At 42.0% G+C, this 13503-nt stretch overlaps 1 protein-coding gene and 1 long non-coding RNA gene across 2 annotated transcripts; both read left to right on the top strand.

The window, feature by feature from the left end:
* The first annotated feature begins 142 nt into the window (after positions 1-142).
* ddx6 (DEAD (Asp-Glu-Ala-Asp) box helicase 6) lies at positions 143-8339 on the top strand. The gene is made up of 14 exons (XM_086125394.1): positions 143-276; positions 942-1544; positions 1644-1707; positions 2384-2488; positions 2603-2732; positions 3470-3616; positions 3704-3798; positions 3891-4013; positions 4383-4511; positions 4624-4740; positions 4880-4943; positions 5209-5310; positions 5392-5571; positions 6532-8339. The coding sequence occupies exons 2-13, from the start codon at positions 1342-1344 to the stop codon at positions 5565-5567; spliced, it is 1455 nt and encodes a 484-aa protein (XP_085981520.1). The 5' UTR covers positions 143-276; positions 942-1341; the 3' UTR covers positions 5568-5571; positions 6532-8339.
* A 27-nt stretch (positions 8340-8366) lies between these two features.
* Positions 8367-10177, top strand: LOC147196953 (uncharacterized). The gene is made up of 2 exons (XR_015102451.1): positions 8367-9527; positions 10041-10177. It is a non-coding gene; the product is annotated as an uncharacterized LOC147196953 (long non-coding RNA).
* The last annotated feature ends 3326 nt before the right edge of the window (positions 10178-13503 follow it).

Raw genomic sequence — 13503 nt, 5'->3', positions numbered from 1 at the left:
CCCGACGGCTACATTCGATGCGTTACATTTACGCTGCTCAGAAGGAGAGTAGTGAAATATTTCCGAATTGGAACTTGAATTTATCATATTAAAAAAATGTATGTTTTTAAAGGGATTAGAAATTAAATCAGCTGATCGTGGCGGTGGGAGGCGGGCTCAAATACGAGTGGACGCCATCTTGCAGACTTGGGTGAGAAGAAGCCTCATTTGTGCTTTCGGCTACCATTTGACCAAGCTTAAAAAACGAAAAACGACGATTTACTTCACTTATCTGAGGTAATGAGCGGCTCAACTTGGATGTTCTGTGTCTGTGTTGAATCCTCCGCTGGACGACCGTGTCGCACGCACCGTGTTGTTTGGGAATATGTTATGTCGTATTTCGCCGTCATTAGCTGGCCATCTGGCTAGCTTGCTAACGCTCTGTGACGTTGAATGTTAGTGTTGATTAAAAAAGACGAAAGCATAACCGTGATGCCTGCTAACACCTTATACCATGCATCGCCGACTTAATGTTGATAATTAAATAAAAATTGCGTTTGGGCAAATTCTCCAACACGCCAATCGAATTTTCCAGTGCTAGCGGCTTCTACGTCAGCTTTTATTATCCGAAATCCACTCTAGCTGCAACATTTAATAGCTTTTACCGTCGAGGCCCATTTTGTATCGTCTGAGACTTTCAGGTTTTAACTGTGAAGTCTTAATGTCTGTGACTTTGTTCAAATCACATTAAATGGCTCGTACGGGCCCGCAAGGTATTTTCTAAGACATATTCGTTTTACTTTTAAAGTCCTAATGTGCGTGACTCTATATTTTCCTTGTAAGAGCTTCGTGTCGTTTACGGCTATCGCCTTTTGGTGGTGGGGGGGGGGGGGGTCGTCCTTCGCACATCATTGACTTGTTTTTCGTTACATGCTGGAAGACTGACTACTTGTTTGCTGTAGGGTTGAAATAAATCCGACGAAGAGGACGCAGCAGCTTAGTTTCCCGAGATGGCCAGTTTGAACAAATCGGCCCGTGCTTGAAGTCAGCTAAGGCCTCTCGGAGTTTGGATTCCAGACACCTGCTGTCAAACTCCAAGCTCGCCCCAAACTGAACTGCTCAAGCTCCCCTCATTCCCAACAGAAATCTGTTCAAAAACATTGAAGAGAAGTTTTTGCTTCATGTCCCAGAAACGTCAATATATTGCTATTGGGAGTGATATTTGGACACATTGTACAGTAAACACAGCCCCGAGAGGGGAGGACTACCTTTAATTGTGAGTGTTTCCAGCTGAGTGGATTCACTCCTCACTTGAGCTTCATCGTTACTGGACTGAGAAGCTAAGAAAGAAATATAGGAAATATGAGCACTGCCAGGACGGAGAACCCGGTCATCTTGGGCTTGTCGAACCAGAACGGACAGCTCCGGGGCTCGGTGAAGCCGGCCGGAGCGCCAGGTGGTGGCGGTGGCGGTGGAGGAGCTCCCCAACAGCCACTCAACCAGATGAAAGGCACAATCAACAATGGTAATGCCCAGACAGCCCCCACGACTAACGCTGTCATCAAGTAAGTTCCATATCAGCGAAATACATCAAGAATAGTTGATAACATGACAAATTTGTGCTTTCATGTGATCAGTTCTCACGAGAGTTTGGACTTTTGCAGGCCTGGAGATGACTGGAAGAAAAATTTGAAGTTGCCCCCAAAAGACATGAGAATGAGAACTTCGGTTTGTATTTTTCTAAAATCCTAAAACTTTGAATACATTTTAGATGGACATTCTTCCGGAACTGTTATTATTCCAGGATGCTTATTTCATTGCAAAAGAATTTTATTCCCAAAGTAAATTTATGACTAACGTAATTTCAACCTCATTTGACACTTAAAATTAAATGACTTGAAATTTATTTTGACAAGAAAAAAATGCACCGGAAATGCTTCCTGCTTCCACTAAACCAGGCTAAACCTTTATCCTCCCCAGAATAACGGCTTGTTTCAGTTGAAATGCATCACTTCAATAGCCTTTTTGGAACATATTGCAGCCATAAAATTCAAAGTTAATGATTTGTTCATAAGGTTTATCAGTTTGATCATTAGATATCTTGTCTTTGTAGTGTATGCAGTTAAACACAGGTTGAGCACAATTTGCAGATGATTGTATTCGCTTTTTATTTGTTTAACACAACATCCCAACTTCATTGGAACTGGGTTTGTAGTTCCTTGATGCCAATTCTTATTTAGACAGGGCTTTGGCAGCATCTTAGCGTGTTGCTGAGAGAGCACAAACACCAAAAATGGGTGAATTTATGATTCAAGTGCAGATGTGTGGTGAATTACTTTGGTTACATATTGAGTGACCTGAGAAACTTCCAGTTGCTAATGTCACATCTACTGCCGCTCCACAGGATGTGACGGCAACAAAGGGCAACGAGTTTGAAGATTACTGCCTAAAGAGGGAGCTGCTCATGGGCATCTTTGAGATGGGCTGGGAAAAGCCATCTCCCATTCAGGTGCAGTTCCTCCTCCGCAAATGCTTGACGTCATCTCTCTGTCAGAACAAGCATACCTTCGTGCCGCAATGCTGGCCGACTCATCAAAGTATAATTTTTTGCTGCTGCTCTTAGGAGGAAAGCATTCCCATCGCGTTGTCCGGGAGAGATATCTTGGCCAGAGCCAAGAATGGCACAGGGAAGAGTGGAGCCTACCTCATTCCCTTACTTGAGCGCATTGACCTGAAGAGGGACTATATACAAGGTGGGCATCTCTATAGTGTTTGGCAACCTTAGCCGTGGGGCCAAATATGCAGCACCATATTAATTCCGGTACACTGATCATTTACATTCGCTGGCATCGGATAGTTGTGTCTTAAAATTTTTGTTCCCCCTTTCTAAAACGAGTTAATTAAAACCTACCTTATTTTCTCATTAAATGATTTGCTAACTAATTTACACATACAGTAGGTATAAAAGACAAAAAAGGGACATACACTTTTCACGAGACAGCAACAATATGAGAAAATGAGCCTGAATTATTAAAAACGATCAGTCTCATGAAATTTGCACATTGATTTCTTGCAAATATGATTTCCGTTTTACCTATTTAACTTCTATTAATTAATTGCTTGACAAATATAAGTGTGAATAGAACATGATTTTAGAAAAATCATTTTTGTTGCATTAATTTTGCATTTTTTTCCACATTAGGTTTATTGATGAAGCATTTTTAATTCATCTCAATTTATTGCCAGTACCCAAAATTTTCCACAAAGCAACTTTTTTCACTTTAAAATGTACTAATTGGTTCGTTGTATTTTTTTTAATCCAGTCACATAATAAAATGATATGACCCATCTGTCCTTTGTAAACATCAAACTTGCCCTTGAGTGCAAATATTTTCCCACTCCTACTGTACCATGAGATAATGATGCAAATTGGATGTTGGGTCTGCAAAAAATGTAGTTAGTAAGTAAACGTTTGTCTTCTCCTTCCCAGCACTGGTGATAGTACCCACCAGAGAACTGGCTCTGCAAGTCAGCCAAATATGTATCCAGGTCAGCAAACACATGGGAGGAGTGAAGGTGATGGCTACCACAGGTGGAACCAACCTACGCGATGACATCATGAGACTGGATGAAACTGGTAACACTTGTCACACCCGGGCAAGCCTGCTGCTGACTTGAATTGCATTAGCATGAGCGTAACTCCCCCCCGCCTCCCTCTTCCCAGTTCATGTGGTCATTGCCACCCCCGGGAGGATTTTAGACCTCATCAAGAAAGGAGTGGCCAAAGTCAGTCAAGTGCAGATGATCGTTCTGGATGAGGTGGGATGTGCTCTTCGTTTTTCCCCTCAGGCTGCATTGCAGTTTTTTTGTTTTGTTTTTAAAACTCTGTTCTTCATCGCATTTGCCAACAGGCTGACAAACTCCTGTCTCAGGACTTTGTGGTCATGATGGAAGAGATTCTGGGCTTCCTCTCCAAACAGAGACAGATTTTGCTCTACTCTGCAACCTTCCCCCTCAGCGTGCAGAAGTTTATGGTATGCTCACGAATGATAGTCATGTTGAACGAACAAGTTCACACACACACCACAGGTTCTTTTAGAAATGAAAGCAGGGATATTACACTACATTTTAATATTCAATAGTAGAGCATTTGATCTCATCCGTAGATACAGAGGATTAGTAGTTGTTAAGTCAGCTGCTGCAGAAAAAAATACTGGTATGACCTGCGATGGGTGAAAAATCTGCGTCAGAGAGTCACTTGATGAAAAAAAAATAAAAAAATCTCAAAACCCCTCACGCATGCTTTAAATATATTGAAGCACACTTTTGGAATGTATTTAAACGCATAAAATTTGCTCACTCGTGCCGCTTTTATTCCGAAGCATTTTTCACTGCGTTTGTAGAACTCGCACCTGCAGAAGCCCTACGAGATCAACCTCATGGAAGAGCTCACGCTGAAGGGTGTGACTCAGTATTATGCTTACGTCACAGAAAGGCAGAAAGTGCACTGTCTCAACACCTTGTTCTCCAGGGTAAGGTTGAGTCTTCTGGTTCAGCTTGGCACCAAGCCATTCCATTTAAAAAGAAATGAATGAATAATAACAGTATCTGAATGTAACGACGTGTATGTCACTTGTCTTCTAGCTCCAGATCAACCAGTCTATAATTTTCTGCAACTCCTCTCAGAGAGTGGAGCTCCTTGCCAAGAAAATCTCCCAGCTGGGCTATTCGTGTTTCTACATTCACGCCAAGATGAGACAGGTTAGTTGTGGCTTTCTCTTCCTCGCGTACAGTTGGTTTGAACCTGATGCTGCCTCTGGTGAAGCTTGTCAATCAGTCTTAAAGTTGCCGTCCAACTCAAGTTTATGTTGGAGTTTTAATTCCTTCCCTTTCTCTCCAGGAACATCGCAACCGCGTGTTCCACGACTTCCGAAACGGCCTCTGTCGAAATCTCGTCTGCACTGGTGAGGAGCATACCCATTTGGATTGCTTTTTTTTTTCCCCTAGCACTTCCTAATTATTGGCTGCAATTGTGATTTAAGGTAAAACATGTTTGACGAATGCCTGTTGCCATGTCACTGAATGATCACACAGCAACAGTGGCCAATTGACTTACATGCTGCGTACTTTCATCGTGATGGTTTTCTGGTTGTCTCAAAACTCTTTTGCCAGTCAAATATTTGCTTTTGAGTTCAAATAAGATTTTTGTTGTTGTTGTTTCTTTTATAGACCTCTTCACAAGAGGAATAGACATTCAAGCTGTGAATGTTGTGATCAATTTTGACTTCCCGAAGCTGGGAGAGACGTACCTTCATCGCATTGGCAGATCTGGTGAGAACAAATTCTAACCTCCACCTTGTTTATGAACACAACAAGTAACAGCAAGCATTAAACCTCATCGTCATCGCTCAGGCCGCTTTGGACACTTGGGTCTGGCCATCAACCTGATCACATATGACGATCGCTTCAACCTGAAAGGCATCGAAGAGCAGCTGGGAACAGAGATCAAGCCCATCCCCGGCATCATCGACAAGAGCTTGTATGTGGCCGAGTACCACAGCGAGACCGGAGAAGAAGTTAAGCCATGAGTCAGTGAGTATACACGTGCTCGCGCACTCGAACCACTCCTAATGCAATGCAATACAATACATTACATTACATTACATCCTGATTTATGTAGCGCTTTCACATCAGCTACAGCTGTAACAAAGCACTTGACAAAACGGTTAACATGAATGGGAGTCCTTGTTTTTTGACGGCCCCAATATTTGAGGTGACAAAATGTCATTTCAAACGCGTCTTACAACTTGACATGTTAAAGTGACATTTCGTTTTGGGGAAAAGCACCAAAGTTGTGTGTGTACATGCACAGACGTGGAAGACTTTTCCTAATTGCAACAACTCGCGTTTGACAGAACTCCTCTCTGACATCCAAAGCTTGTTTCTGTCAAGATGTCACTTCAACAAAAGGGATTCCTGTTTTTGTTCGTGTGTGGCTGCTGTCTCTCATGTTGCATGTGGGAGTGAACGTTCCCGTCTTGGATAGGATCTCTGCCGAACCTCCCTTCCTGATTGGCCAACAAATCACGGCGCCAAGTCTAGAGCCCGCGGTGTATCTGACAACAGTGGCTCGCTTGCTCTCGGTCTCCAACGAGTGTCGTCAACAATTCGTGCTTACTTTGTGGTTCGTTCTTGAATGAGTTTTTGCTGCCTTTTGTTTTTGATTCATTTTTCCTGACCTTTTGTTTTTTTTAAAAAATTGTCAAGAGTGTGTTTGTACTTTTTTGCCTTTGGACTAATTTTTGTTCTTAAACTCTGACCTTTTATTTTTTTTTTTAAACCCCACCCCTTGATCACACCCTTGGGTACCGAGAGTAATTTCCTTATTTTTAGGCACCTAATCCTAGACCGGTGTGTACCATCATGTTTGACTTCCAAGTATTTTAAGATTTGAGCTGTTGTATGTTTGAGGTTCCACTGTTTTAAGTACACTTTCGTTAACAAACATGCAGTTGGCCAGGAGTTTAACTTTTTTTTTTCTCTGATTCACAGACAAGCCCATCCTCCATTCCCCTTTGGACCATCACCCACCCCAGCCTGATTTTTTTTTTTTCCTTTTTCCTTTTTTTTTTTTTTTGGATCCCTTCAGCAGGAATGTGAAAGTTTTTGAATGCGTTTTGGAAGAACTCTTCCCTTTTCACAGGGCTCAATGCTGCACCGCTTGTACTGAAGACACCCCTTTCGACCACATCCCCTCCACATGAGGAAAGTGCGGGGACAAGTGGACTGGATACCCCCGCACGCAGCGGTGACTCTTGACATGAAGCCAGCACCCAGAACCCCCCTGCTCCTCCAAAAAAAAAAGAATCCCCACCTCCATTTGCCATTTTTGTTCTTGGTTTTTGGAATCATTTTGTATGAAGTGCCTTAAGAAGCAGTCCAACTCGTTGTGAAGTAATAACCCTCGTCGTCATCAATCATAACCACTTTTTCCATTTCTGCTTCTCCGGGGGCCTGCGCCGCTTCAGTCTGGCTTCACATTGCAGGACAAACTTGGAAACACCCCCCCCCCCCCCCCCATCCCCCCAACAGACAGCGCTGCTGGAGTTTTTGTTTGTATTAAGAGAAGCCAGACTGTCCGTTACTTTGAGTTGTGAACGTTTGCTTCAAGAAGAGCCCGCCACTTTCCCCTCGTCTTCAGCAGCAGAGCAAAATTCGCATGATGGTGCAGTCAATCAACAACGAGAGTCCTGAGGATTCCTTAACCAGTGGAGATTTGTCGCTTTTTTCCTTTTTTTTTTTTAAATGTGGTCCACTTTGCTCACCTTCCTATGGATGTCCGTACTTAACTCTGTGAGCCTGTGTATATATAATCTTCATTTTAAGATTCTTTTAAGAGAAGTTAAGAAGGCCTGGCTGCAACACAATACCAACCCTCCTCACACGCATATACTTGTTGGCACTGGAGGGACCGTTTGAATAACTGCCTGTTGGCTTGTGACTTTATTTATAGTTTTAGAAATGGCAGAATGATTTTGAATCGAAAGCAAAAGACCCCCCTGTGCATGAAGTGCCATTGAGGCCAAGTGTCATAATTGAAAGTTGCACTTAAATTGATTAGTCATGCATTTTTTTGTTTTTTGGCCAGCTTCGACGTGACAGATTGGACTGCATCGTCCGACTCGCTGCAATGCAGATTTGCTTGGTGGATGCTTTGGTTTCACCTCCCGACCTGTTGCGTACGGACATACAAGGACGAAGGCAGCAGCCAATTTTGAGTTCAACGAGAATGTCATGTGGAAAAGCATCAATGACACATCTTACCTGGGGGGAAAAAAATGTAGCAGGATTTCAAGCTGCACGACGACACGTCAAAAGAGAGAAAAAAAAAAGCAACCCAGCACAGGTTGGCATTTAGAACGCACAGAGTTGAGTTCAGGCAATAACACGGACGGCTTTTTGTACCTGCTCTGCCAACACGAACAGGTTGCTTGGAGGAGATTCCTTAAAAAAACAAGAAAAACGAAGGGGAATGGCTCTGATGGATGACAAATGGCTTGGACTGCAAACTTGGACTGAGTTACTGGCTTATACTTATGCCCTTTTGTTTTGTTTGTGGGTTTGGTTATACGTCCTCATAAAAACCCAATTTTTGCACGAAAGCTCTTTGGAGCCTTCTTGGAAAGTTTGGGTTCCCTCTCGAGGCAAGATGTTCTTACAACTGTTCTGACCAACAGCGACGGTTTCAAAATGTTCCTTTTTACGTCCTTGTTGCTTCGGAATGGTGATTTTCCCCTGCTCACTCGCATCTCATATTGTCCCCCGAAGAGTTCACTCATGTAATTTGGCTAATTGGGCAGGGTGGGAGGGAGGGAGGGAGGGAGTTCTTTGCGTTTGAAGAAAATATTCAAGCTAACCACAAAAAAAAATAATACGAGTGAGTGAGTGAGCGAGTGGGGGGGGGGGGGATCGAAACTATGCAGACACTCGGCAGCCGTCTGCGGCCTGGCGACATGTCGGCAGTACTGTACTCCAGCTTGTTTTAGTTTTCAAGGTGGGTCCTACTGGACAAATGAATATGATGGGATGCTGTCTACTGCCGGCGGTCGCCACGTTGAGAACCTTAGAGACTGAGACTCAAGCATCTTGCCAAACTCTTTAATTGAATCTGTTTAATAAACCAAAGTGTCTCATTCTTTAAGGTCATTTTAAATTGGGGGGAGGGTGAATTGGCTTGCTTGCTGCCCTGATGCACACGAATCCTCCTTGATAGTATGACCAATTTAAAAGCAAACGACACGCCCTTTGTGTCCAATTCGACTCTCGTCACTCTGTCCATGAGGATGCTGTTGATGCATTAGTACACTTGGGGGGTGCGCCTGTTCGCAAGTGAATGGAGAGGGGTCAAATAAAATGTTGCCCTGATTTACATTTTGTTTTTTGCCCCAAAAAATGTTCAAGTTCGGAAAACCCAAATTTTAAGTTTTTTTTTTTTTAATTTTCTTTTCATGGAAATTTGGTCAGCATTCAATTGGCAGAAATTTCAGTGAGGCTAATTTTACAGAGTTGAGTTAAAGACAACACAAATGAAAATGTCGTAATATTGGTCTTAAAAGTTTAAAGTTTGGTTCAAAATAAAGCTCACTGAATTTATTTTTGGGTCTCTGTTTTTCTTTCTCTTTGAAGGCAAGCTAGCTTTGTATGGCACGTTTTGTACCCACGACACCCAACGCGCTTCACTTTGAACCCTCCTATCATGTTTTGTATACTTAAATTGAGCGACTTGTCTTCACTCATCACCGAATACTTCCAACGACAAAATAGTCAACTAGGATGTTTTGTCAGACCCTTCTGCTGAGTAAACCCCACCCCAAAAGACATCACCGGGTACTTTTTTTGTTTTAACTTGCATGACTTAAAAATGTCGCAATTTGATCGCTTCAAACTTTGCTCTCATTACAAAATACAGGAACTCGGATGGCATCGATGATCAACGTTACGAATGGCTTGTGATCAACTCGAATACAGTACGTAGTCATGGAAAGGAGGTACGGTCTTTTCCCACCATACTTACTGTTGGGGCCAAGAATAGTGTTTCATGCATTTGTTGTAGTGATGTGTCGGTCGCGAAAGAGCCGGCTCTGTTCATTCTCACTCTCGCTCTGTGTGTGGGGGACTGTACTTGTAAAGTTGAGAGCCACTTCAGTCGAAGGTTTGTCATTCCTATTGGTCACCAGTAGACGGCGCCCTTAGGTTTCGTAAAGACCTTGTCAACACTGTCGACGACGGGCGCGAGCCTCTTGCGAGTTTGCGGTCGAATCTTAGAATGATTCTGACTGCTGTTAGCTGATATTGGTAAGCGAAATTGGGTTTATTGTTTCCCCTTGCCAATGGCGGGCCCTGTGCTGGAGTTTGAGACCGAAATGTTTCTGACATGTTGATAGATATACAGTGAGTACTTTGAGGGGGAAAAGTTATCGGGGCCCTCATAAAGTCATACGATGTTTCCTCCCCAATCTGAAACGAAGTTTGATTTCACTACGATCCTTTGAGTTTTGCAGGTTCTCCAGCCCTGTTGGGACCAGCAGAGAGCACCCCGCAAGCATCCAGACGAGACTTGCGTCTCAACTATTCCAGCGGAGTTGCCCTGATCAACAAAGCCTCTTGAAACAATGAATAAAATTGGCTTGCAGGTTTTGGTACTGTGAGTAATGGGTGTTTTATTTGCACTTTATTCACGATCGCCAAGAACAGCGGTGTCAAACAGCAGTGACCCGCCCGCAAGGAGGTTTGATCAAGCCCGCAGGATAATTTAAAAGTGAAAAAATGCAAAAAAACGACCATGCATAGTAAGGCATTTTTTGACAAAAAAACCGACCATGTAGTGTCAGGCGTTTTTAGCCGGGAAAAAAACGGCCATGTGTAGGAAGGCGTTTTTCAACGAAAAAAAGGGACCATGGATAGTCAGATAATTTTAGCCAGAAAAAAAACGACCATGTATTGTAAGGCGTTTTTAACCGAAAAAAAACAGACCATGTATAGTCAGGCGTTTTTAACCGAAAAAAACAACCATGTAGAGCAAACTGTTTTTAGACGAAAAAAACGACCATGTATAGTAAGGCGTTTTTAGCCGAAAAAAAAACGACCATGTATAGTAAGGCGTTTTTAACCGACAAAAATTACCATGTATATATAGTAAGGCGTTTTTAGCCGAAAAAACGTCCATGTATATATAGTAAGGCGTTTTTTAACCGAGAAAAATTACCATGTATATATAGTAAGGCGTTTTTAGCCGAAAAAACGACCATGTATAGTAAGGCGTTTTTCGGCGAGAAAAAAACGACCATGTATAGTAAGGCGTTTTTCGCCGAAAAAAATGACCATGTACAGTAAGGCGTTTTTAGCCGAAAAAAACCGACCATGTATAGTAAAGCGTTTTTAGCCGAAAAAACGACCATGTATAGTAAGGCGTTTTTGGCGGAAAAAAACGACCATGTATAGTAAGGCGTTTTTGGCGGAAAAAAACGACCATGTATAGTAAGGCGTTTTTGGCGGAAAAAAACGACCATGTATAGTAAGGCGTTTTTAGCCGAAAAAACGACCATGTATAGTAAGGCGTTTTTTTGGCGGAAAAAAACGACCATGTATAGTAAGGCGTTTTTAGCGGAAAAAACGACCATGTATAGTAAGGCGTTTTTGGCCGAAAAAACGACCATGTATAGTAAGGCGTTTTTGGCCGAAAAAACGACCATCTATAGTAAGGCGTTTTTGGCCAAAAAAAACGACCATGTATAGTAAGGCGTTTTTAGCCGAAAAAAAACGACCATGTAGTAAGGCGTTTTTAGCCGAAAAAAACGACCATGTATAGTAAGGCGTTTTTAGCCGGAAAAAAAACGACCACGTATAGTAAGGTGTTTTTAGCCGAAAAAACGACCATGTATAGTAAGGTGTTTTTAACCGAAAAAAAAAAATGTCCATGCATACTAAGGCGTTTTTAACCGAGAAAAATTACCATGTATAGTAAGGCATTTTTGGCCGAAAAAAACGACCATGTATAGTAAGGCGTCTTTAGCCGAAAAAACGACCATGTATAGTAAGGCGTTTTTAGCCGAAAAAACGACCATGTATAGTAAGGCGTTTTGTGCCGAAAAAAACGACCATGTATAGTAAGGCGTTTTTGGCCGAAAAAAACGACCATGTATAGTAAGGCGTTTTTAGCCGAAAAAACGACCATGTATTATAGTAAGGCGTTTTTAGCCGAAAAAACGACCATGTATAGTAATGCGTTTTTGGCCGAAAAAAAACGACCATGTATAGTAAGGCGTTTTTAACCGAAAAAAAACGTCCATGTATAGTAAGGCGTTTTTAACCGAGAAAAATTACCATGTATAGTAAGGCTTTTTTAGCCGAAAAAACGACCATGTATCGTAAGGCGTTTTTTTCGTCAAAACGCCTTACTATACATGGTCGTTTTTTTCGGCACAAAACGCCTTACTATACATGGTCGTTTTTTTCGGCACAAAACGCCTTACTATACATGGTCGTTTTTTTGGCTAAAAACGCCTTACTATACATGGTCGTTTTTTTCGGCTAAAAACGCCTTACAATACATGGTCGTTTTTTTCGGCTAAAAACGCCTTACTATACATGGTCGTTTTTTTCGGCTAAAAATGCCTTACAATTCGTGGTCGGTTTTTTTCGGCTAAAAATGCCTTACGATACATGGTTGTTTTTTTGGGCAAAAAACGCCTGACTATACATGGTCGTTTTTTTTCGGTGAAAAAACGCCTTACAATACATGGTCGTTTTTTTCGGCTAAAAACGCCTTACTATACATGGTCGTTTTTTTGGGCGAAAAACGCCTTACTATACATGGTCGTTTTTTTGGGCGAAAAACACTTTATTAAACATGGTCGTTTATTTTCGGCTAAAAAACGCCTTACTCTACATGGTCGTTTTTTTTCGGCTAAAAACGCCAGACTATACATGGTTGTTTTTTTGGGCGAAAAACACTTTACTAAACATGGTTGTTTTTTTTTGGCTAAAAACGCCTTACTATACATGGTCGGTTTTTTTCGGCTAAAATCGCCTGACTATACATGGTCGTTTTTTTCGGCTAAAAACGCCTTCCTATACATGGTCGTTTTTTTCGGCTAAAATCGCCTGACTATACATGGTCGTTTTTGTCGGCTAAAAACGCCCTACTATACATGGTCGTTTTTTTTTTCGGCTAAAAACGCCTTAATATACATGGTCGTTTTTTTGGGGCGAAAAACGCCTGACTATACATGGTCGTTTTTTTCGTCCTATACGCCTTAGGATACGTGGTCGTTTTTTTTCCGGCTAAAAACGCCTTACTCTACATGGTTGTTTTTTTCGTCTAAAAACGCCTTGCTATCCATTGTCGTTTTTTTTGGCTAAAAACGCCTTACCATACATGGTCGTTTTTTTTCGGCTAAAAAACGCCTTACTATACATGGTCGTTTTGTCCGGCTAAAAACGCCTTGCTATCCATTGTCGTTTTTTTTGGCTAAAAACGCCTTACTATACATGGTTGTTTTTTTTCGGCTAAAAAACGCCTTACTATATATGGTGGGGGGGGGGTTTTCGGCACAAAACGCCTTACTGTACATAGTCGGGGGTTTTTCGGCTAAAAACGCCTTACTATACATGGTCGTTTTTTTCGGCCAAAAACGCCTTACTATACATGTCGTTTTTTTCAGCGAAAAACGCCTTACTATACATGGTCATTTTTTCAGCTAAAAACGCCTTACTATACATGGTCGTTTTTTTCGGCGAAAAACGCCTTACTTTACATGGTCGTATTTTCGGCTAAAAACGCCTTACTATACATGGTCGTTTTTTTTCCGGCTAAAAACGCCTGACTATACATGGTCGTTTTTTTCGGCTAAAAACGCCTTACTATACATGGTCGTTTTTTTCGGCACAAAACGCCTTACTATACATGGTTGTTTTTTTCGGGTCAAAACGCCTTACTATATACATGGTTGTTTTTTTTCGGCC

The sequence above is a fragment of the Hippocampus guttulatus genome, chromosome 12 (genome assembly GCF_054856545.1).
Source record: "Hippocampus guttulatus isolate MCC_2025c chromosome 12, RoL_Hgut_1.0, whole genome shotgun sequence".
Taxonomy (NCBI): domain Eukaryota; kingdom Metazoa; phylum Chordata; class Actinopteri; order Syngnathiformes; family Syngnathidae; genus Hippocampus; species Hippocampus guttulatus.
This window is presented reverse-complemented; position numbering and strand designations above follow the sequence as displayed.